Source organism: Macrobrachium nipponense, chromosome 1, assembly GCF_015104395.2.
Source record: "Macrobrachium nipponense isolate FS-2020 chromosome 1, ASM1510439v2, whole genome shotgun sequence".
Classification (NCBI taxonomy): Eukaryota; Metazoa; Arthropoda; class Malacostraca; order Decapoda; family Palaemonidae; genus Macrobrachium; species Macrobrachium nipponense.
The window spans coordinates 150,512,701-150,538,395 of NC_087200.1; the positions used below are offsets into that span (position 1 = coordinate 150,512,701).

At 40.5% G+C, this 25,695-nt stretch overlaps 1 protein-coding gene across 1 annotated transcript in view; it reads right to left on the reverse strand.

Moving 5' to 3' along the window:
* Positions 1-8,303: 8,303 nt before the first annotated feature.
* LOC135219757 (calcium-activated chloride channel regulator 1-like) overlaps positions 8,304-25,695 on the reverse strand; it is a 182,206-nt gene continuing 164,814 nt past the window's right edge. The window contains exon 4 of the mRNA XM_064256803.1: positions 8,304-8,482. Within this exon, the coding sequence (XP_064112873.1) occupies positions 8,322-8,482 (161 nt within the window). The 3' untranslated portion in view covers positions 8,304-8,321. The remainder of the gene's footprint in view (positions 8,483-25,695) is intronic.

The following is a 25,695-nucleotide window of genomic DNA, read 5'->3' on the forward strand; positions in this document are numbered from 1 at the left end:
AGTCGTCGAGGTACAGGGAAACTCTTATCCCCGAAGAGTGTAGCCACCTCGCCACGTTCTTCATGACTACAGTGAACACCATTGGAGCCGTGGTCAGGCCGAAACACATAGCTCTGAACTGCCACACTTTTTTTGTCTAAGACAAACCTTAGATACTTTCTTGAAAGAGGGTGGATCGGGATGTGAAAGTACGCGTCCTGCAAGTCTAAGGACACCATCCAGTCGCCCGGATCCTCAAGGCTCCCAGAACAGAATGAGGCGTCTCCATCGTGAATTTGGTCTTTTCCACGAAAAGATTGAGCCTGCTTACATCTGGGAGAACTGGACGCCAACCTGACGACTGCTTCGGTACTAGGAAAATCCTGTTGTAAAAACCTGGGGACCCCAGGTCCGCGACTTGTTCCACCGCTCTTTTGTCGATCATTTGTTGAAGGAGATCGAATAATACTTTCTTCTTCTCTCCCTGATAGGATGGAGAAAGGTCTCTGGGAGTCGTAGAAAGAGGAGGAAGATCTAAAAAGGGGATCTTGTACCCCTGCTCCACGATCTTGAGGGACCAAGAGTCCGTGTCCCTCTCTCTCCACGCTCCCGCAAAAAACTTCAGTCTGGCTCCGACTGGTGTCTGAAGGACATGCTTCTCACTTGGAAGGCTTTGACTTAAAGGAAGCTCTTCCTCGTGAAAACCCTCTCCCTCGAGGAGCTGCTCTCGAGGGGGAGCCCCACGAAAGGGCTTAACTTTCTTCGGCGGTCGAACCGCAGCTGAAGAGGTTGAAGGTACGGCCGAACGTCTTGTAGACTGGGCCAAAAGGTCCTGAGTTGCCTTCTCTTGCAAACTGTTAGTCAGGTCCTTTTACTAAAGTCTGGGGAAGAGATGGTTCGAAGAGGAGAAAACAGCAAATCCGCTTTCTGAGCTGGAGTTACCGAACGAGCTGTGAAATTGCACAGCAAAGCTCTCTTTTCAATAAAGCTGTTCCAAAATGAGAGACGCTCTCCTCCGAACCATCCCTGACGGCTTTGTCCATACATGCTAACACGCTGGACAGCTCCCCCAGACTGAGAGATTCTGGGCTTCTCGCTTGCAGATCCAGAACTCCCAAACACCAGTCAAGGAAGTTGAACACTTCAAGCGTCCTGAGCAGACCCTTCAAATGATGGTCCGTCTCCGTAGAGGTCCAGGTTACTTTAGCAGAGGATAAAAGAGACCTCCTCTGCGAATCCACTAAGCTGGAGAAATCTCCTTGAGCTGAAGAAGGGATACGAACTCCTACTTCATCTTTGGTTCTATACCAAATGCCCCCTTTTCCGCTGAGTCTAGCTGGAGGCAAGGCGAAAGTCGTCTTGCCTTGATCTCTCCTTCGTACCATCCAATCTGGAGTTTCTTAAACGCACGTTTAGTGGAGAGAGAAGTTTTCATCTCCACAAACTCCGGGGTTTTTCCAGTTTTAGATGAAGAAAACTGCGAAGGAGGAGACTTGGGAGCTGCAGGCTGAAACTTGTCTTCGAAAGAAGAACGCAACAGCCGCACGAGGACTTTATAGTCTGAGATTGAAGGGGCCGCAGAAGGTTCCTCTTCAACCGAGTCAGCCGAACTACTCAGCTCTCCTTCTTCTCTAAACGGAAGAGGAGACCGTCTGTCCGGAGAGGGCGTCCTAATGTCAGGTCTTGGCTTAATCAAAGGACCCCTATCCTTGCTAGAGGAAGCCTTATTTCGGCTGTCTTCTCTATGACGCTTACCACTTGAAGAACGTAGAGCGTCCTGACGAGGACGAGCGTCCTGACGAGGACGAGCGTCCTTAGCGCCATCCGAGGCAGCCTCACTTGCCAGAGAAGCGTCCTTACGTTTCTCAAACGAAAGGGAAGACCTTTTCGCTGGAATACGTGCCTGTGCGCGCAAACTAGCGTCTTGGGGTACGACTTCTTGGTCGGAATCCCCAAAAGCGTCTTGAAAAGAGCCCTGAACGTCCTGGCGAGCTTCCTGCCAAGCGTCCTGGCGAGCGTCCTGCCGAGCGTCCTGTCTAGCGTCCTGGCGAGCGTCCTGACGAACGTCCTGCTAGTGTCCTGCCAAAGCGTCCTGCCGAGCCGTCCTGCCAGCGTCGCCATGTCGAGCGTCCTGCCGAACGTCCTGCCAAGCGTCCTGTCCAAGCGTCCTCCAAGCGTCCTGCCTAGCGTCCTGCCTAGCGTCCTGACGAGCGTCCTGTCGAACGTCGTGCTGAGCGTCCTCCTCAAAAGCGTCTTGAGCAACGTCCTTCTAGAGGACGAACGAGATTGGCGAATCGCCGAAGGAGAAGCGATCGGCGAACGAGACGAAGTAGGAGAGGGAGAAGGAGACTGCTTCGTCCTCTTGACGGGCAGTCTAAGGTCCTTCCTCCGCTTAGGCTCGACTGCTGCTGGGCGAGTCCTCTGAGCCATAAGCGTCGATAGCTGGCCTGAAAGGGACAAAAGAATGTTCTTCGTTGGGGAAGAACGAAAAACAGAGGAAGCAGGACTGATCCTGCGAGAAGACGAGGGGCGAGGGGACGCCTCCTTCCTTCTCACAGGTACAGCTACCTGCTTCTCAGGTAGACGCGCCTGTGCACGCAAACCCAGCGTCCTCATCGGAGGAGATCTTACCCCTTTTCTGAGGCGGAAAAGCGTCATACGCATCCTCCGACGAAAGCGGCGATACAGGACGTGAAGCGTCCTCAACACGAAACGTCCTTTTCAGAGGACGAGAGTCTCTCCGAGCGCTCCACCCATTGCGCGGGGAGGACGCTTCGGAGGACGAAAAGCACTCTTTCAGGACGCGCGCTCGTGCGCGCTCCTTGGCAGCCTGGGACTTTGCTACAAGGCTGCCGAAGGGACGCCAGATCGGTGGGGAGCCCCCGTAACCTCTTGCGGCTTTCGACATACCTACTCCCTGAGTCTTGGGAGTCTGATAGAGGTCTAGGCCTAGAGGCATTATGGGGCCGATCTGATGCCCCCTCCACAACAGTAGGGGCACGATCACACACTTGCACCGAGCCAGTTTCTAAGGCTTTCACTTTGGTCTCCAGAGTGCGAAGAGACTCCAAAATAAGAGAGAGAGCATTAGCTTCTCCCGACACAGAATCAGAGCCCGAAGGCAACACAGGTTTAGGGGTAGCAAACTCTACAGGTGTTAATGCAGGAGAGATGTTAGCCTTACCTTTTGGTTGGTAGAACCAACTCCTGGAGGAAGACCTCCTGATCCTATCGCGCTCCAATTTAAGGCGATAGGACTCATATACTCTCCAATCATCATCGGTCAATCTCTCACATTCATTGCACCGATTATCAACCAAACAATTATGCCCCTAAAACTCATACATACTGTGTGGGGGTCTACCGATGCTTTCGGTAGCCTCACCTTACAATCAGTCCTCACACACACTCTGAAACTCACAGCACTTGATCCAGACATATCTTTTATAGAAAAGCCAATCCAAAATCAAAAAACGGTCCACTATCGCGCATGCCAATTCAACAATCCAATTCAATACCAAAAAACCAATCAGATACTTAAAAGCGAGTCAAATCCAAAAAATCCTGAGCAGAGGTCTGTAAACAGTTGTTTACCGACCGGCGACAGAAAAAAATATGAATAGAAAATGGGAATGGTTCCTGATATCCGCCTCCCAGCGGCGGGAATGGGTACTACCACCTGGCCGCCCACTGCGTGTGCCGCGAGTTTTGAAATTCTGTCGGACTTCAGAAAATACAGCTATATATATATCTGTCAAGTAAGTGGCATGAACAAAAAAATTATATTTATGCAGTATAGTACTATAGCATTTACTGTACAGTACAGTACATTATAGTATTATAAAAACTGTAAAGTGAAAAAAAGCCTAGCTTTAATCCTTTGGGTTTTTAAGAGTATGTAAAGATATAATAAGGTTTTATACATTATACAGGTAGCTGTAGTGTTCAAGTTACTATAATTCATCTTACGATAATCTGATTTTATGAGACCAAATTATACAAAAGCCTAACTTTATCCCATCTTCTGGTTACATAAGTTCAAAAACAGCAAAAGAGAATGATGAAAGTATGGTTTTAATGTTATACTTGTTGCGTAAACATGTACAGCATGAACAAACAAACGAAAAACAATTTCTTTTTCTAAATACAACCGAATTGGATAACATCGTACTATAGTACACGATTACCGTAATTGTTATAAATGACGTTATGTAAAATAGAACCGAGATATTTTAATGTATTAACTTTATTCGCTATAGATCATAGAACTGAGATATCTTAGTGTAATAACTTTATTCGCTATAGATCAAAGATCAATCGGGAAATATACTGTTAAATTTAAACCTAGTTATAACTGAAGCTGAGAAAACTGTTCAAGCTGCTAATGACTATTATCGTGCAATGGCAACAAGGATAAAACTCTATGCCATCAAACACAACCGTAGATAATATTGAGATCAAATAATTTTAATCAAAACTACTGTGCTTGAAAGAACACATTTTACTGTTGGTTTCACATCGATATATAAGATAAATAACGTAAAGTTCGTATTACGATGATATAAAGGAAAATTGCGAATGGAATCACAGAATTTTTTTACGCAATAAACATGCTGCCAACGTAATCTGTTAACGAAAAAAAATTAGTTCACAGTCACAACAAGACCTATTCATTTCATATTTCCACTTAACACACGTATAAGAAAAAGTAACCTTGTCTCATATAAGTCGAGTATCTAGATATTAGTTTATGCTAACTAGAAGCAAGAAATTTCGCTCATAATTGTGTTAAATATGGCGAAACAAACTCGTATTCGCCATCAGCTGATTTCAAACCAAAACATTGGCCGCTCCGCAGAATACTGGCTTAGATTTGCCGTAGTATTTTTAAAGGATTTATGGAAAAGATGCATAATTAATAAAATAAAACCATGCTTTTTCAGAACAGTGGCGGACAAGAAAAAACATGAAAAACCATCCTCTGACAACATGGAGGGTAGTTACAAAAGCTCCCTTAATTTGTATCATATTTCTGTAAAAAAATAAAAATACCCTATACGTAATATAGTTTCATACACATTTTAAACTTATAAGCATGAACATTGATAAAATCAACACATCGATCGCTAAATTTACACTCTGTTAAACTCCATATTTTCAGAAGAGCAGCAGGAGGCGGCTTACAAGAACGAACATGAAAAAACATCGTATTTGATAACGCAAAGGGCAGTTTCAAAAGCTGCCTTTCTATCATATTTCTGCGCAGAAATAAAAAACCCCTATACATAATACATTTTCACACACATTTTCAACATAAAAGCATGAACATTTATAAAGTCGACACATCAATCGCTAAATTTGCACTTTTCTTAACTCAATATTTTTGGAAGAGCGGCAAGGTCGGCTCACAAGAAAAAACATGAAAAACATCCTCTTTGATAACGTGAAGGGCAGTTTCAAAAGCTGCCTTTGTATCATATTTCTGTGTAGAAATAAAAATACCCTATACGTAATACATTTTCATATACATTTTAAACATAAAAGCATGAACATTTATAAATCGACACATCCACAGCTAAATTTGCACTTATGTAACTCAATATTTTCAGCTCAGAACAGCATCAGAGACATATTTTACCCTAATACCTACATAATAACTCTCCATAAAATTTGTTAATATCATTTGCATAACCTTTATGGTCTGAACAGCATTTCTACAAATGTATGAACTCGTTAGACATAACGGCGCTAGCGGCGCTGTTGAACGAAAATTGTGCCGTAAAAATACCTTATTTTTTTAATGAATATTTTTTATGACAGCCATAAAACCGATTCGCCCCCAAGCGATTGCGCCATTAACCGCGGGCCACCTGTACTCCAAAGGAAGGAACTTCTCCTGTTGCGTAGAACAGATAGGTCTTATTTTGCAATTTCGAAGGGGGATAGGCAAATGAGGCCTTACCTGACTCCCGCTTCTTGGACAGCCACTCGTCTGACTAATTAAATACTTTCTTGGATGACTGAGACAGAACTACAGTAGTTTCAGCAAGCCTGAAGATGCTGTCTTCCTATCCTTCACGAACATAGAAGGTGGTGATGAAGGCGATGCTGGCTCAAAACAGTCCAGGTACATAGCCAGTAAAAATTCCAACAAACTGGAATATGCCGAGGAAGATTTTGACTCCTGCTCTTATGCTTCATCCTCTGATGGAACTAATAACACACTATCTTCCTCTTTAGTTGTTTTCTTCAGGAACCCTATAAGTTCCTGGAGCTGCTACTTGAAGGGGCCAAACAGCGACTCATCTCCAAAAGCACTGGTCTTTGAATCCTCAGAAGTCAATGCCAAAGCAGTAGCTGTCCAGCGGCTCTTCTTAAATGACGAGCGACTAGTAGGCGAAGTGTTGCAAGCTGCAGGAGGCGAACAAGTCGAAACTCCTTTCGACGCGCTACAAGCAGTCGAAAGCACAAGAGTGTGAGTGCTGGTCAGATCTTGAGCGCCGGTCATCAGTCGGAATTATATTGCCTGGAGATGACTGGCAATACAACTACAGGATGGTTAGGGACTCCATTATTCCCTCGACTTCTTTACTGGCAGTCGTACAGTCTGCAAAAGCGGCATGCCTCTTTAAAGGGCATGACACTGCATTGTTCCACAATTTTCGTCTTTTATCAGGCGACAGCACATCTGAATCAGACGAAAGCTGTACTTCACTCACATTTACTCCTTTCCAGCAGCACTTAGTCAACAGGATCGACAGTCTGCGAATGCCCATGGGAAACCCCCCAGTCCCCCATCAACTTCCGGTATGTCTTCTCCTGGGTGTGGGGGAGCAGGACAGTGACCTTTGTCTTGGAGAAATGAGGGGACGGACAGCCACCTCCTCAGACACACTGACACTTTGCACAACACTGGTCTTATTCCAAACACACAAAAAGATAAACCTAACCCCATTACAGATTTCGCTTAAATCTTGAATTTCTTGTCCATTTTGGACTCTACAATGTCAATAGTGTTAGGATTGGAAGCATGGGCTGCCTGGACTGGAGTGATTGGCGATGAAGTAGAAGGACTATCAATAGGAGAAATGTTGCATAAAAGAGGGGAAGCAAGAGAAGGCTTCTTTGCCTCTAAAGGCAAAGGAGTTGTCTCAACACTAGTCTTACTAACAGCTCTAAGAGCTACTTTCCTCTTCCTATCTTTCTCCATCTTATCTAAATGAGCCTTAAAAGTCTTCCACATCTGCTCATCTAAATCCTGGCACTCAACACCAAGTCTTTACTACAGCATTGTCTCCTACACTTAGCACATTTGGAGTGCGGATCATAACAAAGCTTAGCCATTCTAGTATTGTAGCCATCGCTGGAAAACCTAACTGAAGACAAACTCGAGTCCGACATTCTAAGCTAAACTCTTCTAGCTAAATAAACAGCTAATGACGCAGCTAGTCCAGAAAAACAACCAAGAAATTTGTACTTCACCAAAAACGATATAAAATAAAAAATGGTGATGAAAGTTGACTACATAGAAAACCACCGATGTTACTCCGTGGCCATCAGAAAATGAATTGACAATAGTTAGCACAGCAGTACCTGGTATTCCCGAAAGTGGGCAGGACCTATATCACCTACACGAACGATGGCAGCACCGCCGCTGCCAGGAAATTTGAATTTTTGACTGCCAGTTAAGAAAGTTTACAGCTTTGTAATTGTTTGGTAAGTCACTTATGAGAAAACATTAAATACTACTATGTACCTGGATGTATTAATGAATTTGTGATGAAACAAATAAAAAATTTTTGCAAAATTTAATTTTTCTGGTACACCCTAATTACTTAACTGACACTACACTCTTTAACCCCTCCACTCTAGCAGTGAGTCCCGACACACAAGGAATGAATGACTGCCACTACTAACACTTTGCTGGTCATGTGGGAGTTCTTGTTTTTATGGAGTGTTTGTGGAAATTGAGCTGAACTCACAATTAAGGTGGTGTAAAATAATGGGTTTAAAAAAAAATTCATGTATATGCTAGATCTTATGAACTCTTAATTAGGGATTAATAATGTTCCAAATTTTCACTTCTGTACAATACTACCTTTCTTCCAAAAATCAGTCCATTACTTTTGAAAATATTTTAATAGCCACATAAGCTACTACATACCTTTCAAACACTTCCATAAGCCTCACAAGACATGTTTAACTAAAGATCAGCTATTTACAAAAAAGCTGAAATAATTTATGTATCAAATTACTTGACTTGAAAAATCAACGTAACAATACATTTATGAAATTCATAACATTATAGAAAATAGTAAGATACTTTTCGAACTATAAACCACTTACTGATAATTTACATTTACAGTGCCATCTGTACAATAATTAGGCTGCCAATCTGTTGCAGAGGTGTGGTATGCTGGTGGGAAAATGCTATCACCAACATGGCCATATTCTTCAAAAACACCCCAACGGAACTTGGCCCACTCATGAACAAGGACAGAGCCTGAAAATTTATAAACATTTTAACAAGTCCCATATAAAAAAATTTCTCTAAAACACCTGATTCACCACACTGATATGGGGAATCTGGGTTTATCAAATAAATTGGTCAAATTTTATTTTTATTCTTCTTTAAAATGGAAAATCTGCTGATTGCACCAAGCCAGGTGGAAGAGAGTGAACTCCCATAAGTACATGCTCTATAATGCCTATTATTTGTGGAAAATTCCCTACATTGCACCAAACTTTGGGAAGAATGACAGTACAATGAATTTGAATATGGGAATTTGCTACTCTCTCTCTGACAATTCTGACTTTGCAGTGGACATTATTTCTTCAATTATCTGCAATGATACATCCAAGACCCTTTAAGATTTTGGATATTTGCAATTTTGTAACATTTTTTCTTTTTTACTGCACCACATACATTGCACTGTGCAGCTTACTGTATATCATTATGTATTATTAATATAAAGGATTAGTTTATCCAAGTGTATACCAAAAATGTAATGCTCCAAGTTCTCTCTCTCTCTCTCTCTCTCTCTCTCTCTCTCTCTCTCTCTCTCTCTCTCTCTCTCTCTCTCTCTCTAAGTAGCATACATGCACATATACAAATGCACTCATACATGTACTATATAGTATGTAGATTTTATACTGAATAATATATGTACCATAGGTACCAGTTTTTACTGCATTTTGGTACCTCCATATTAAACATCTACTAAACATCTCACTCAGATGTGTGTGCAGGGCTTATTAACCCTCTTACACCGGAGCGGTAAATAAAAAAATGACTCCCGTATGCCGGAGGGGTTTGAGAGTGAGCGCGGAAGCGGAAAAAATATTTTTTTCAAAAAATCACAGCACGCTTAGTTTTGAAGATTGAGAGTTCATTTTTGGCTCCTTTTTTTGTCATTGCTTGAAGTTTAGTATGCAACCATCAGAAATAAAAAAGATTATCATTATCATATATAAATAATGCGATATATGATAGCGCAAAAATGAAATTTCATATATAATTGTATTCAAATTGCGCTGTGCGCAAAACGGTTAGAGGTAACAAGTTACTTTTTTTTCATTGTAATGTGCACTAAATTGCAATCATTTTGGTATATAACACATTGTAAAACGATAAAAGCAACACAGAGAAAATATTATCACAAAATGATGCATGAATTCGTAGCGTGCGGACGTAAAAAAATAATTTTTTTAAAAATTCACCATAAATCGAAATATTGTTATAGAGACTTGCAATTTGTTTCAAAATGAAGGTAAATGATGAAATATTACGATACTGTAAGAGTTTTAGCTTACAAATGCAGTTTTCGACCATTTCGGACGAGTTAAAGTTGACCAAATGTCGAATTTTGTTTAAAAATTTTTTTTTATATGCAAATATAAAAGAAATGAGAAATGCTACAACCTTCCAATATTTTTTGTTATATTGTGCATGTTTTTGCGCACATTTTCATATATAAAACTCTAAAAAAAGCGTAATATGAAAAGGCACAAATATTAGGAGAATGTGACCTACGCGTTTCGGAGATTCGCTGCCGAGAATCGGTGCGCGGACGGAAAAAAAAAATATTTTTTTCAAATATTCACCATAAATCGAGATATTGTTCTAGAGACTTGCAATTTGTTTTAAAGTGAAGATAAATGATTGAATATTACTAGACTGTAAGATTTTTATGTTACAAATGCGTTTTTTTACCATTTCGGTTGAGTCAAAGTTGACCGATCGTAGTTTTTTTCGTACTTATCGTACTTTATATGCAGATATTTCAAAAATGAGAAATGCTACAACCTTCCAATATTTTTTTTTATATTGTGCATGTTTTTGTGCACATTTCCATATATAAAACTCTAAAAAAAGCGTAATATGAAAAGGCACAAATATTAGGAGAATGTGACCTACGCGTTTCGGAGATTTTCGGCCGAGAATCGGCGCGTGGAGGGAAATTTTTTTTTTTTTTTTCAAAAATTCACCATAAATCGAGATATTGTTCTAGAGACTTGCAATTTGTTTTAAAGTGAAGATAAATGATTGAATATTACTAGACTGTAAGTAATTTGCTTACCCAAAAAAAACCAATATTTATAATATATATATATATATATATATATATATATATATATATATATATAGATATATATATATATATATATTTTTATACGTAAAATATATATATTACATTCTTCGATTCTGGTACCAATACATAAATAAAAGGAATGCAGGTGACACTTCTCTTTTCGCATACAATGAAATGTCTTATTATTATTTTATCATGCATAGATACGGATATATAAAAAATTGTAATAAATATAAAAATAAATATAAAATAAATGCAGAATACTCACTCGTAATCCTGACTCTTCGTTCTATTCTTGTTTTCTCTCTCCTCCATTGAAGAGTCTTGCATTTTTTTCCACTCGACATGACGAGGTACAGGTGGAGGAGGGAGACGCGCGCCCTTACTGCTGATGGACCCGGCGGCCCCATGCGCCCTCCGCTGTCGGTTTAGGGGGCGCGCTCCAATACATGACCTTAGTGTGGTATTTTCGGTCACACTCCCCTATCCTGCAAAGAGCAACTTTGCAGAGACGACAGAAGAACCGGGTGTCTCTCCTTCTGCCATTCATATGGCACACCCGGCACCGTTTCTGCCTTCGCCCTTGTAAGGCCTCCAGTATGTGATCCCCTGGCTGCAGCCGACACACAGGGTCCACTACCCGACGAGAAGCGGTGATGGCGGGGCCGGCAGCAAGAGGGGCGTTGTCAGCAGGGGCGGCGGCAGGTCGACCGAAGTTGGCCCTCCTATCTCCCCTTTCCGCTAGGGGCAGATCTGCAGCTCGGGGCAGGGGGTCAGTTATGGAAGGCCACTCATCGGGATCGAAGTTGATGAGGGCATTCCCGGCTTCCTCTAGGAACTGTAAGTGGGTCAACCTCGGAAGATTGTCACCGCGGTACCCACAGTACAGTATGTAAGCATTTTGGAGGGCCAACTGAAGGATGTATTTGAGGAGCTTCTGTGTCCACCTTCTGGTTCTCCTGGCGAAGGGATAATACTGGATGAGCTGATCAAAGAGATCAACTCCTCCCATGTGCCTGTTGTAGTGCCCAATGACGGATATAATCCAACACTGGGCGCACTAAAATGAGGCGATCACTGTTATTCCAGGGTATGGCCCTTCGGTGAGGCGTTTGAATTACCTGTCCAACGCCAGGAAATTATCACGGGACATAACGCCAGGCACATTAGGCATACATAAAAAATAATTCCTCCTCCAATATTGCCTGACGTCGGAAGCAGGTGTCATACCAAAATAAATGTGCAGCCCCAAAAAATACGCCATGTCAATGAGGTTGCAACCCCGCCAGTAATAAGACAAGGTCGTCCTCAGCTCATACCGGCAGTACCGAGCGTAGTCCACCGTCTCGTGTACCAGGTATTCCAGCAATTCCCGCGTCAGGAAAAGCTGGATGAACCCCAAAACAGTCAGGGGTACTGGTACGGTGAGCCCAGGGGTTGCCGTGAAGGGGTGCATGTTAGGAGGGGTGGGGTCCTCCGTCTACCCCTCGTCACTCTCCGACGACCGACCTTCACCTTGGCTGGCGCGACGAGCCGACCTTCTACGTGCCCGTGCGCGTGCGTGCGGGCACGATATTGCACTCTACCCTCCCCCGTTGGCCCATCACCCTCACTTAGGCCTTCACTTTCTGTATCGTCCTCTGCGATAAAACTTGACCCCGTATCCCCATCCTCCCCCTCCTCAGATTCCCCCTCGTAAGCACTGAACCCACTGAATTCGAGCTCACTTTTGGGATGTGAGCCTCGAACGGACATTGGGGGCATATATTCATCCTCACTTTCATCGGGACTGATGTCCTCATCACTCGATGACCATCCGCCATCAAAATGAGGACTTGCGACATGTTCCCGATCAAGCTCCTATAGATATTCATCTATGTCCCTTGGTTGGAGGCCTCCCAAATGCCTACGAATGCCCCTAAGGACGCCCACATGCTTCCTAGGGGTAACCAAAGGCATACGCTGTGTTCCTGAAACACTTTCAGCCACACGTGGCCGCACAGAACGGCCTTGAGGCGCGGGGTCATGCTGGGTGCTTGGCCCCTCGCCAGCATCCAGGTCCAAAACTCGCCTTACACGATCCCTTCCGACGGGTAAAACGCGCCTTTCGCGGTTCACACGTCGTTGAGACATATCTATGAATGTCCTGTAGCAACACAAATGCTCAAAGTCTCGCACAAGTCCAGAAAAACACGCTTTTGACGAAAGATCGCTCTCGGATGATGCGCTACTGATGCTGGCTGGAGTGAGAAGGGATATCGCGCATGCGCACTTGGGTCACGCTTCAAAACAAAACAAGGCCTTGATCCGTGAACTCCCAGCATTCCCCAAGGCGCGTGATTCAAAAGTTTTAGGCTGGTAGGCCTATAAGTATTTTTCCGCGAATTTTGAAAAAAACTTTTGTATGTCGACGTAAAATACGTCCAGTCGGCACCCGAGAGACAAAAAATGTCGACGTAAAATACGTCCAGTCGGCGTATGAGGGTTAAAGGTGTATTACAGTGAAATTGCTATTTTTACAAATTTATATAGCATACAAAAAGTTATTATATCTACACCATATGAAACACATGAGCAACTAGCACTCAGGCTATCATATATCATTGGTTAAACTCTTTGGTAAATATGCAATTGACTATATTTACTGATTTATCCCATTTTAATAATCAAATACCATTATGGGATATTCATTTGTCAATTACATATAAATTGCACTTTTATAAGCAACTACATATATTAATGTCTATTTACTACCTATATCCGTTGCACTGTGCATGATGATTTTATTACAACCTAATATCCCTTAATGAAATGTGATTTATATACTAATAGTGTTTATCAGTAAATACATTAATTACCTATTTTTCCAAGGTTTCAACCAATGATACATGATTGGCTATGCTTCTTAAATAGATTATAATGTGTTCCAGACAATGTAAGGATTATCGTGTAGAACTCTCAATGCCAAGGACAGGGGTAACTTTGTACAAGGTCCACAGTAATATATCAGTGGTAGAATGTGAGACTTTATAAAAATATATACAATGGTACCTCGAGATACAAAAGGCTAAACTTACGAAAAACTCGATACGAAAGCCAATACGAAAAATTTAACAGCTCTACATACGAAAAGTTTTCAAAATACGAAAGGTTTCGGAAAGTCTCCCCCGAATCATTGATAACAATTTTGAAACTCGCGCGCCGCCATCTTAGTAGACTCGCCACCATCCTCTTGCTCTCCCATTGGTTCCTGATGCTAGTCACCGCCATGAGATCCTTCTCTCCTATTGGAAAGCATCCCTCCCATCATGCATCTATGTATGTATATGTGGTGGTTATCGTACGCACGAGGTATTCGTTCGGTCCAACGATTTTGTTTAGTAACGTAAATTCGTTAGTGATTTCGTTGCAGTATACGCATTATCGTGTTGTGAGAAAACTTTATTGTGTACTTATACGTAAATTACGTACAAGATAACGTAGTCATGGGTCCCAAGAAAGTTGAAATTCACGGAAAAAAGCGCATGCTCTCTTTGGAGACAAAGATGGAGATCATCAAGAAGTATGAAGCTGGTATGTGATTGAGTGGGATCGCCAAGGAATACGGCCGTAATCCGTCGACAATAGGCACCATCCTTAAACAGAAGGATGCCATCAAAGCAGCTACACCGTCGAAGGGCATCATTATTTTGTTCAGCAAGAGGACCCACGTGCACGACGAGATGGAACAGCTCCTTCTTGTCTGGATAAAAGACAATGAAATCCCTGGCGATACGGTAACGGAGACGGCAATCGCCCACAAGGCCAGCACTATTTTCGGCGATTTGATTGCGCAGGCGGAAGACGACGGAGGGGAAGGGACTTCAACGCAAACCCCAGAGTTCAAGGCTTCGCATGGCTGGTTCGAGAAATTTCGTAAACGAACTGGCATCCATTCAGTGGTGCTTCATGGGGAGGCTGCCAGCTTGGACACGAAAGCGGCCGAAGCATTTAAGAAGACTTTCGACGAAATGATGACTAAGGAAGGCTAAAGGAAGGCTACAGTTCTCAGCAGGTTTTCAACTGTGATGAGACTGGCCTTTTTTGGAAAAAAAATGCCTCGTCGGACGTACATCACAGAGGAAGAGAAGAAGCTACCCGGGCATAAGCCTACGAAAGACAGGCTTACGCTCGCACTTTGTTCGAACGCCAGTGGGGATTGCAAGGTGAAGCCCCTACTGGTGTATCATTCCGAGACTCCTCGAGCCTTCAAGGCCCACAAAGTGCTTAAGGAGAAGCTTCCAGTGATGTGGAGGGCTAATGCAAAAGCCTGGGTAACGAGGCTTTTGTTCACCGAGTGGGTAAATCTGTGTTTCGGCCCGACAGTGAAGAAATTTTTTGGAAGAGAAGCGCCTCCCCCTGAAATGTCTGCTGGTGTTGGACAATGCCCCTCCCCACCCTCCTGGCCTCAAGGAAGATATCCTAGCGGAGTATTCCTTCGTCAAGATTCTTTTTCTTCCGCCCAACACCACCCCTCTCCTCCAGCCCATGGACCAGCAAGTGATAGCGAACTTTAAGAAGCTGTACACGAAACATCTTTTCAAGAGATGTTTCAACATCACCGATACCACAAACCTCACCTTGCGTCAATTTTGGAAGGAACATTTCGACATCGTCATTTGTATCCAACTCATCGACCAAGCTTGGCAGGAGGTTTCGAGGCGAACCTTGAATTCCTCGTGGAGGAAACTCTGGCCTGATGCCGTATCCGCCTGAGACTTCGAGGGATTCGACGTGGGCGAAGCTGGTGCTGCAGAGTCCGAAACAGTTGGCGATCCCGAAACTGTTTTGGAACCAGATCTTGACGAGATCGTTGCACTCGGCAAGTCCATGGGGCTGGTCGCCGACGAGGACAACATCAATGACCTTCTCGAGGAGCACCAAGAGGAGCTTACGACGGATGACCTGAAGGAGTTGGAGGCCATGCAACATAACGTCGTTCAAGAGGAGTTCTCTAGCAACAGCGAGGAAGAGGAGGAGGACCCTATGACAACGGCAGAAATTAAGGATGTCCTAGCCGCTTTTCATAACGTGCAATCGTTTATCGAAAAAAGACACCCCGAAAAGACTCACACAGGTCGTATGCTTGCGCAGTTCGATGACGTTTGCCCGAGTCGTTTCAGGAACATTGTGAAAAGTAGGCAGAAGCAATCTTCCTTGGATCATTATTTTTTAAAGAGGCCTTTAGCATTAGCAGGAGTAAGCAAAAAGGAAGAACCAAGTGATAAAAAACAGAAAGTTGAAAGCAAAATGGAAGAACCAAATGATGAAAAACAGAAAGTTGAAAGCAAAAAGGAAGAACCAAGTGATAAACAGAACGTTGAAAGTGGTGATGAAGTTGAATTCTGTAAAAAAAAAAAAAAAAACAAAAAAAAAAAAAAAACCTACGTAAAGTAAAAAAAAAAAAAAAAAAAAAAAAAAAATTAAAAATCCAAGAGAAAAAAAAATTTTAATTTTATTTTTTTGTAAAGTTAAGTGTTACAGTTTTGTTAATGTGTTTCGTAAATTTTAGTTTATGTATGTTTTCCTTACATTTTTTATGTGTTTTCGTAAAGTTAAGTGTACGTACGTACGTACGTATCTGCCGTTTGTCCTCCTCCTCCTCTGCCGCCACTTTCATAGATAGCCTCACTCGAAAGGTAAGCTTCCACATTTTACATACAGTATTTCTTGTATACCATGTACACTAATACACTTAACCCTTAAACGCCGAAGCAGTAAAAAAAAAATTGTCTCCCGTGTGCCGGAGATGTTTCAGAGTGAGCGCGGAAGCAGAAAAAATATTTTTTTCAAAAAATCACAGCACGCTTAGTTTTGAAGATTGAGAGTTCATTTTTTGCTCCTTTTTTTGTCATTGCCTGAAGTTTAGTATGCAACCATCAGAAATGAAAAAATTTATCATTATCATATATAAATAATGCGATATATGATAGCGCAAAAACGAAATTTCGATATATAATTGTATTCAAATCGCGCTGTGCGCAAAACGGTTAAAGGTAACAAGTTACTTTTTTTCGTTGTGATGTACACTAAATTGCGATTATTTTGGTATATAACACATTGTAAAACGATAAAAGCAACACAGAGAAAATATTATCACAAAACAATGCATGAATTCATAATGCGCGGACGTAAACAAATATTTTTTTAAAAAATTCACCATAAATCTAAATATTGTCCTAGAGACTCCCAATTTCTTTCAAAATGAAGACAAATGATTGAATATTACTATACTGTAAGAGTATTAGCTTACAATTGCAGTTTTCGACCATATCTGACGAGTTAAAGTTGACCGAATGTCGAATTTTTTTATATATATATTTTTTATATGCAATTATTTCGGAAATAAGAAAAGCTACAACCTTCAAATATTTTTTGTTTTATTCTACATGAAATTGCGCACATTTCCATATATAAAACTCTATGAAATGCCTAATATGAAATGGAGCAAATATTCCGAGAATGGAACGTACGAATTTCAGAGATTTGTGGCGGAGAATCCGCGCGCGGAGGGAGGGAAAGATTTTTTTTTAAATTCACCATAAATCTAAATATTTTGCTAGAGACTTCAAATTTGTTTCAAGATGAAGATAAATGACTGAATATTACTAGACTGTAAGAGTTTTAGCTTACAATTGCGTTTTTCGACCATTTCGGTAGAGTCAAATTTGACCGAACGTGGTTTTTTTCTATTTATCGTGATTTATATGCAAATATTTCGAAAATGAGAAAAGCTACAACCTTCAATTATTTTTTGTTGTATTCTACATGAAATTGCGCACATTTCCATATATAAAACTTTATGTAACGGCTAATTTAAAATGGTACAAACATTACCACAATCGCACGTATGATTTTTTCGGAAGAGTTACCGCGCGGACATAAAGAAAATGTAATTTTTTTCATAAATTCACCATAAATCGAAATATTGTGCTAGAGACTTCCAATTTGTTGCAAAATGAAGGTAAATGCTTGAATATTACTAGAATATAAGCGTTTTAGCTTACAATTGCGTTTTTCGACCATTTCGGTAGAGTCAAAGTTGACCGAAGGTTGAAATTTTGGCAATTATCGTTATTTATATGAAAATATCTCAAAAATGATAAAAGCTACAACCATGGGTTGTTTTTAGTTGTATTGTGCATGAAATTGCGCACATTTCCATATATAAAACTTTATATAATGGCTAATTTTAAAATGGTGCAAACATTACCACAATCGCATGTATGATTTTTTTCGGAAGAGTTACCGTGCGGACGTAAGGAAAAAGTTTTTTCATAAATTCACCATAAATCGAAATATTGTGCTAGAGACTTCCAATTAGTTGCAAAATTAAGGTAAATGATTGAATATTACTAAAATATAAGAGTTTTAGCTTACAATTGTTTTGGCAATTATCGTTTTTTATATGAAAATATCTCAAAACTGATAAAAGCTACAATCATGAGTATTTTATTGTTGTATTCTACATAAAAATGCACACATTTTCATATATAATACTTTATGTAACGGCTAATTTACAATGGTACAAAAATTATGTCAAAGTGATGAAATAATTTCCGAGATGTGTCACAGATACTTTTTAGTGCGGCAAGAAAGAAATTCGCGCTTGCGCGCCTGCGTAACGATTGTAAACAAAACAACACCTTGAGCGCCCTGAACCGTGTAAACAACACCTTAATCTGAATCCCAACATCCCTCAAGGCGCGTGATTCAAAAGTTTTAGGCTGGTAGGCCTATAAGTATTTTTCCGCGAATTTAAAAAAAAACTTTTGTAAGTAGACGTAAAATACGTCCAGTCGGCACACGAGAGACAAAAAATGTCGACGTAAAATACGTCCAGTCGGCAGTAAAGGGTTAATTTGCAGGTTATTTTGCATTTTGTTATTAATTTAGGTATTGAATGGTCCAAATTGTTGTAGTATTTCATTGTTTATAGGTCAATTTAGCTTTATTATGAAATTTACTGGGGTGTTTTTGGAGGGCTTGGAACGGATTAACCATTTTACATGTAAAATGTGGTCCAAGATACGAAAACCTCATGATAACGAAGGGCGCCTCGGAACAGATTAATTTCGTATCTCGAGGTACTACTGTAAAAAGCTTTCGAACCCTCATCTCTAGTCTAAATAAGTTATTATAACCATCATCTTTAGTCTAAATAAGTTATTATAACATAAAATATGGCAAGGTAGACTTCTGAAAAGAGGACACAAAGGATGAATGGCAGTGATGGTTAGCTCCTCCAACAGTCATGCCATTGAAGGAAGTGGTCACCTGCTAAACAAGGTAATTTCATCACCTCTGTTTATATTTCTGGCTGCTATCGTACTCGATCTTCTCATAGGCTGTTGCGATATTGCACATAATCCTTCCTCCAGAGGAGTTGCATAGAATACAGGTACGAACTCCCCAGTGTTGCAAAGTATCTGTAGAGGGGGAGGAGAGGCAGAGGCAGCATCAGGCAAAGGAAAAACAGAGCTTGTCTTAACACTAAAATCTTTAACAAACATTTTAAGTATGTAATAATTAACCACAGGGTCCTCATTAACGAACAACTTCTTACCTTTAAAAGATTCTCCATGTTTATGGAGGCACCTTCCTCTAATCGTCACGTATACATTGTTACTTTTGAATACTATGATACTTGCACCATTCCAGTCAAGCCTATGATTACATATTGTTGAATGAATTAGTTGCAATTGCACTGTTTTGTTAACCCTCTTACGCCGAAGCGGTAAAAAAAAATAGTCTCCCATGTGCCGGAGGTGTTTCAGAGTGAGCACGGAAGCGGAAAAAATATTTTTTTCAAAAAATCACAGCGCGCTTAGTTTTGAAGATTGAGAGTTCATTTTTGGCTCCTTTTTCTGTCATTGGCTGAAGTTTAGTATGTAACCATCAGAAATGAAAAAAATTATCATTATCATATATAAATAATGCGATATATGATAGCGCAAAAACGAAATTTCATATATAATTGTATTCAAATTGCGCTGTGCGCAAAAAGGTTAAGGTAACAAGTTACTTTTTTTTCGTTGTAACGTACACTAAATTGCAATCATTTTGGTATATAACACATTGTAAAACAATAAAAACAACACAGAGAAAATATTATCACAAAATAATGCATGAATTCGTAACGCGCAGACGTAAACAAATATTTTTTTCAAAAATTCACCATAAATCTAAATATTGTCCTAGAGACTTCCAATTTCTTTCAAAATGAAGACAAATGATTGAATATTACTATACTGTAAGAGTATTAGCTTACAATTGCAGTTTTCGACCATATCTGACGAGTTAAAGTTGACCGAATGTCGAATTTTTTTATATATATATTTTTTATATGCAATTATTTCGGAAATAAGAAAGGCTACAATCTTCAAATATTTTTAGTTTTATTCTACATGAAATTGCACACATTTTCATATATAAAACTCTATGACATGCCTAATATGAAATGGAGCAAATATTCCGAGAATGGTACGTACGCATTTCGGAGATTTGTGGCGGAGAATCCGCGCGCGGAGGGAAGGAAAGATTTTTTTTTAATTCACCATAAATCTAAATATTTTGCTAGAAACTTCGAATTTGTTTCAAGATGAAGATAAATGACTGAATATTACTAGACTGTAAGAGTTTTAGCTTACAATTGCGTTTTTCGACCATTTCGGTAGACTCAAATTATATGCAAATATTTCAAAAATGAGAAAAGCTACAACCTTCAATTATTTTTTGTTATATTTTACATGGAATTGCGCACATTTTCATATATAAAACTTTATGTAACGGCTAATTTAAAATGGTGCAAACATTACCACATTCGCACGTATGATTTTTTCGGAAGAGATACCGCGCGGACGTAAAGAAAATGTAATTTTTTTCATAAATTCACCATAAATCGAAATATTGCGCTAGAGACTTCCAATTTGTTGCAAAATGAAGGTAAATGCTTGAATATTACTAGAATATAAGCGTTTTAGCTTACAATTGCGTTTTTCGACCATTTCGGTAGAGTCAAAGTTGACCGAAGGTTGAAATTTTGGCAATTATCGTTATTTATATGAAAATATCTCAAAAATGATAAAAGCTACAACCATGGGTTGTTTTTGGTTGTATTGTGCATGAAATTGCGCACATTTCCATATATAAAACTTTATATAATGGCTAATTTTAAAATGGTGCAAACATTACCACAATCGCATGTATGATTTTTTTCGGAAGAGTTACCGCGCGGACGTAAGGAAAGTTTTTTTCATAAATTCACCATAAATCGAAGTATTGTGCTAGAGACTTCCAATTAGTTGCAAAATTAAGGTAAATGATTGAATATTACTTAAATATAAGAGTTTTAGCTTACAATTGCGTTTTTCGACCATTTCAGTCGAGTCAAATTTGACCGAAGGTTGAAATTTTGGCAATTATAGTTTTTTATATGAAAATATCTCAAAACTGATAAAAGCTACAATCATGAGTATTTTATTGTTGTATTCTACATAAAAATGCGCACATTTTCATATATAATACTTCATTTAACGGCTAATTTACAATGGTACAAAAATTATGTCAAAGTGACGAAATAATTTCCGAGATGTGTCACAGATACTTTTTAGTGCGGCAAGAAAGAAATTCGCGCTTGCGCGCCTGCGTAACGATTGTAAACAAAACAACACCTTGATCCGTGAACTCCCAGCATCCCCCAAGGCGCGTGATTCAAAAGTTTTAGGCTGGTAGGCCTATAAGTATTTTTCCACAAATTTAAAAAAAAAAACTTTTGTAAGTCAACTTAAAATACGTCCAGTCGGCACACGGGAGACAATAAATGTCGACGTAAAATACGTCCAGTCGGCGTAAGAGGGTTAATGTAGGGAAAATGCTCACCTACGTTCCCCTGAGCTAGTTAGTCCCCGCCCACTTTCCCAAAAATATTTCTCCTGCAATCTTTATAAGGTAATTCATAAACTCCTGGAACTATGGGATTTTTCCTGTTAAGAAATAACAATAATAATGATAAAAATCCCATAGTTCCAGTTTATGAATTACCTTGTAAAGACTGCAGTGGGAAATATTTTGGGGAAAGTGGGCGGGGACTAACCTCTTAGGGGAACATGAGCGAGCATTTGCCCTACATCCACAAAACAGTGCAATAGTGCCTCAAGCATTCAACAATATTCATAGACCTGACTGGAATGGTTAAGTAGTACGTTCAAAAGTAACAATGTAAACATTAAGACAATTAGTGGACGACACTGCTATAAACCAGGGAAAATCTTTTAACTGTATCAAGTCGTTTGTTCATGAGAACCCTACGGTTATAGTGGTCTGGTAGTGGGAAAAAAGTGCAAATGGTGATATGTACAAGCAACAGATTTGGCATCCCCATAAATCAAAATTAACCTATGGCCACCTCAATATATGGCTATTTCCAAAATGCAGCAAATTGCTCTACATTTCAAAAGTTTTCATTCCATAAGCCCACAAACGTTGCAGACTGAATTTATATTTTGGCATTCTTACTGTTATTAAAAGATAAACTGAACCCTTCTTTCCAATATGGCCTCCATATTTCCAAAATGGCTGCCAGAGATAGAAATGTATACATATATCTCTTGATGGATACCAATCTGTTTCGTGTATCAATCAGTTTTAGCAAGTGCAACTGCAGGGAGCTGTGCAGCTAAGTCCAGACTTGTAGCACTTGCATTCCTTCTTGCAGCCACACTTATTCTATTCTTGGCAAGATTTTGCTATTACTGGCAAATCTGTCCAATACACAAACCAGACACCATCAATCTGTTGTCATCTTGTGTGTCTTGGACTGGGCAAAACTGGATGGCATACTAAAAATTGGTTCCAAATGTGCCCTGCTTGAAAGGCAGCTCTCTTGCAATGCTCTCTGAGAGCAGCCCTTGTAGAGGGACTGCAATCATAAGCTCTTTGCTTCCATGCAGAGAGATCAAGTCTAGCTTCATTTACATCTTAAAGTGAACTACTTCTGTCGTACATTAGCACCATGAACTCTTCAATGATTTGCAGGTCTTCATCTTCTACAGCTGGTGGTGTTTTGTTGGTTTGTATGGTGTTTACGTTGCATGGAACCAGTGGTTATTCAGCGACGGGACTGATGGCTTAACGTGACTTCTGAACCACATCGAGAGTGAACTTCTATCACCAGAATTACACATCTCTAATTCCTCAGTGGAATGCCCGAGAATCAAACTTGCGGCCACTGAGGTGGCAGGCCAAGACCATACCAACCATGCCACTGGGGCACTAGCTGGTGGTGTTGAACTTAATTTGGTGAAGATGGGTGGCATGCTGATAAACAGTCAATGTTTGCCATGCAGACTTCTTCCCCTTTCCATGAAAGGTAGACACTGTCACACCCCATAAATGTATGGAAAAAGGGAAGGAAGGGCTGAGGCTTTTGGTCCCATGGCTGCGGCAATTTCATGGATAGGTATCTACCTCATGTCTTTTCCTCCTTTGAACTTAATCCATAGCTTGTCCAAACCAGTTTTTTCTATGCTAGATCCTGCTATGATGACAACGACAATGTCTGAACTACATATGATTGCACTTGGACATCTTCATGCCTTGCAGCATATAATGCAGCATGCAAAAGGACTCTATTATCTACCTCTTCATGAGTGCAGCCTTGTAGATCAGCAGTGTCCTGTTTAGCTTTGCTACAAAGTGCAGTATCCCCTTTGGTGACAATAATGCATGTTGTATCATCTGCTTGAGATGAAGCGATTGTGTCTGACAAATATGTATGTATAGTTCAATTTTGTTCTGGTCATTCCAGAGGAAGCTGGCTCAATTGCCAGGAGTATTTTTGCAGTGCTAAACTCCTGTGCCTCTGTTTTGTCTTGTTTGTGCTTTCATACTGTCTGTCCAATACACATCAAATACAATGTGTGCTTGTTTGCACTTCTGTATGTGCTTCTGCACCTTGGACAGGACTTCATCTTCTGCATACGACTTAAATGTAGACCCTTTGGTTGGTCTCAAAAGCATTTACAAGAACTTCACCATCCATTATGATAACATCACTGGTAGGCTCTTTTGTCATGGATGTCTGATGCCTGCTGTTCTAGTAGAGGCAGCAGATGTGACTTGGTGCCCTGTGGCATCTGCCCATTCTGTGCCAGTGATGGTGGCCAATTTTGATTTTCTTGTTGAAAGAATTCATTTAAGTTACACTATATCTGTTCTGGCATGATATGAAAAGGCGTGAGAATAGATTACAGCCTTCCTTTATGGTTTAAGGTGACTGTTTGCCCTTGGATTCTGTAGCAGACATCTTGCGACTGACCAATAATAAAATTTTCTTGTGTACTGGCTCATACAATTTGCTGGGTGTCATGAGTCTCTCAATAAAGTTTATGAATTCTGTCTGTCCAAGGCTCTTCATAGATCTCAAGGTCTGTCCAAGGCTCTTCATAGATCTCAAGGATTCACTAAGGCTCTTCATAGATCTTAAGGATTCACTAACTACTGTCCATAATTTCATGACGGTCTATCACAATCAGATCCACTGAGTCCTCCTCAAATGGGTTGCCCATTTCTTTGATTACTTTTGCTAAATACTCAACCATTTCAAGAAATCTTTTCTGCACAGTTTCAGTTTCATCATGATGCTTACCCACAGATTTTGGATCTCAAATTCATCAATTAAGGCAGCTTACTTCAGGAGCATCTGCATCTTCAATAGGCCGATGGCTCCCCATCTTTCACAAGCATTAATTTGCTCGTTCACTTGGTGTATAGCCATTGAGGATAAAAGCTGAGTGGTTTTATGGACAGTGAGATTTCCTTTTGTGAATTCAACAAATGTGTTGTTTTGGAGAGCCTCCATGTCTCTCAAATAAACTGAAAGCCACCTGGCATAATGTAAATGGTCGAGGGCAAAGAAGACAGGAATGAGTTCCCGCAGCACATCTTTGTACAAGTTGAAATTAGATTCCTGGTATGGCCTGATGAAAATGAACATTATAAACTCTAACCGGAGCACAAGATTCCAAAGGTAAAATTGTGGAGACACTGACTCTCGTTTTCTGATCCAGCTTTCACAAATTAGCTCACTTTCTTCTTCTGCTTCCTGGATATATGCCATATAGGTGGCTTCACAAAGCTCATATAAACTGCAGGCTGTCACCTGGTTGGTTAGACATTTCTTCACATGTGAAGCAGAGATAAACAAACCTGCTGTTCCAGGAGTAGCTACTTCTGCTTCTGCAAGAGCACCAGTCCAACCACTGTCTTTCAAGATATCACTAAGAATTTTGAATGCTGCCATTTCTAAATGCAGCCCTCCAAACATGATAACCATATGAACATACTACTGCAACGGCTATTCCCATTGAATCTGCTTGGCAATTGCAAATAGTGGCTGATCAACTGCTAGAACTGGGGTTTGGCCAGGATTGAGAAACTGTGAGGTTGCTCTTGCAATAACTATGGCATGTTTCATCACTGCAACTGAATGAGCTGCCTCTTGAAAAAGAGGCAACATTGATAACAAGCTTATTTCAAAGGGGGCCTGTCGCTTTTGAGAAGCATGATGTGCTGCCCAAGATATGGCCACAGCATTGTCACTCCTGTCCGATAGACTGATTTTCCCAAGCCATTCATACTAAAGAGAAATATGCTTAGAAAGCACAACTTCTTGGTGTCCTGCACCGCCACAGAATGAAAGGAGGGGATTCTCATGTTTAAAGTGAGCAGAGGGGTATATTCATGTAATATTCAGGAAAAGAAGGTACTTTTGGTTACTTTGTTCCACTCTGGATGATTTGGACCAAGTTTCTGTCCTTACCCTTTTCATCAGTGCTCAGATGCTGAAACAAACATATGCCTGTCCCATGGAAGGATGTCTGTGCTGTTGTGGGCCTTGGATTATGGTTCAGATTGTCAACATGGTTCAGATTGTCAACAGCAAAAGTTGTAAAGAGCCCTTTTCTTAGTGTAATGACAAACCACTTCCTTCACAGCCCTTCCTACAACTGCTTCTCCCAACCCTTTAGTCAATTCCCGAACCCTATCGTAGCTGATGTTAATTCCATGTTGATGAAATGTATCA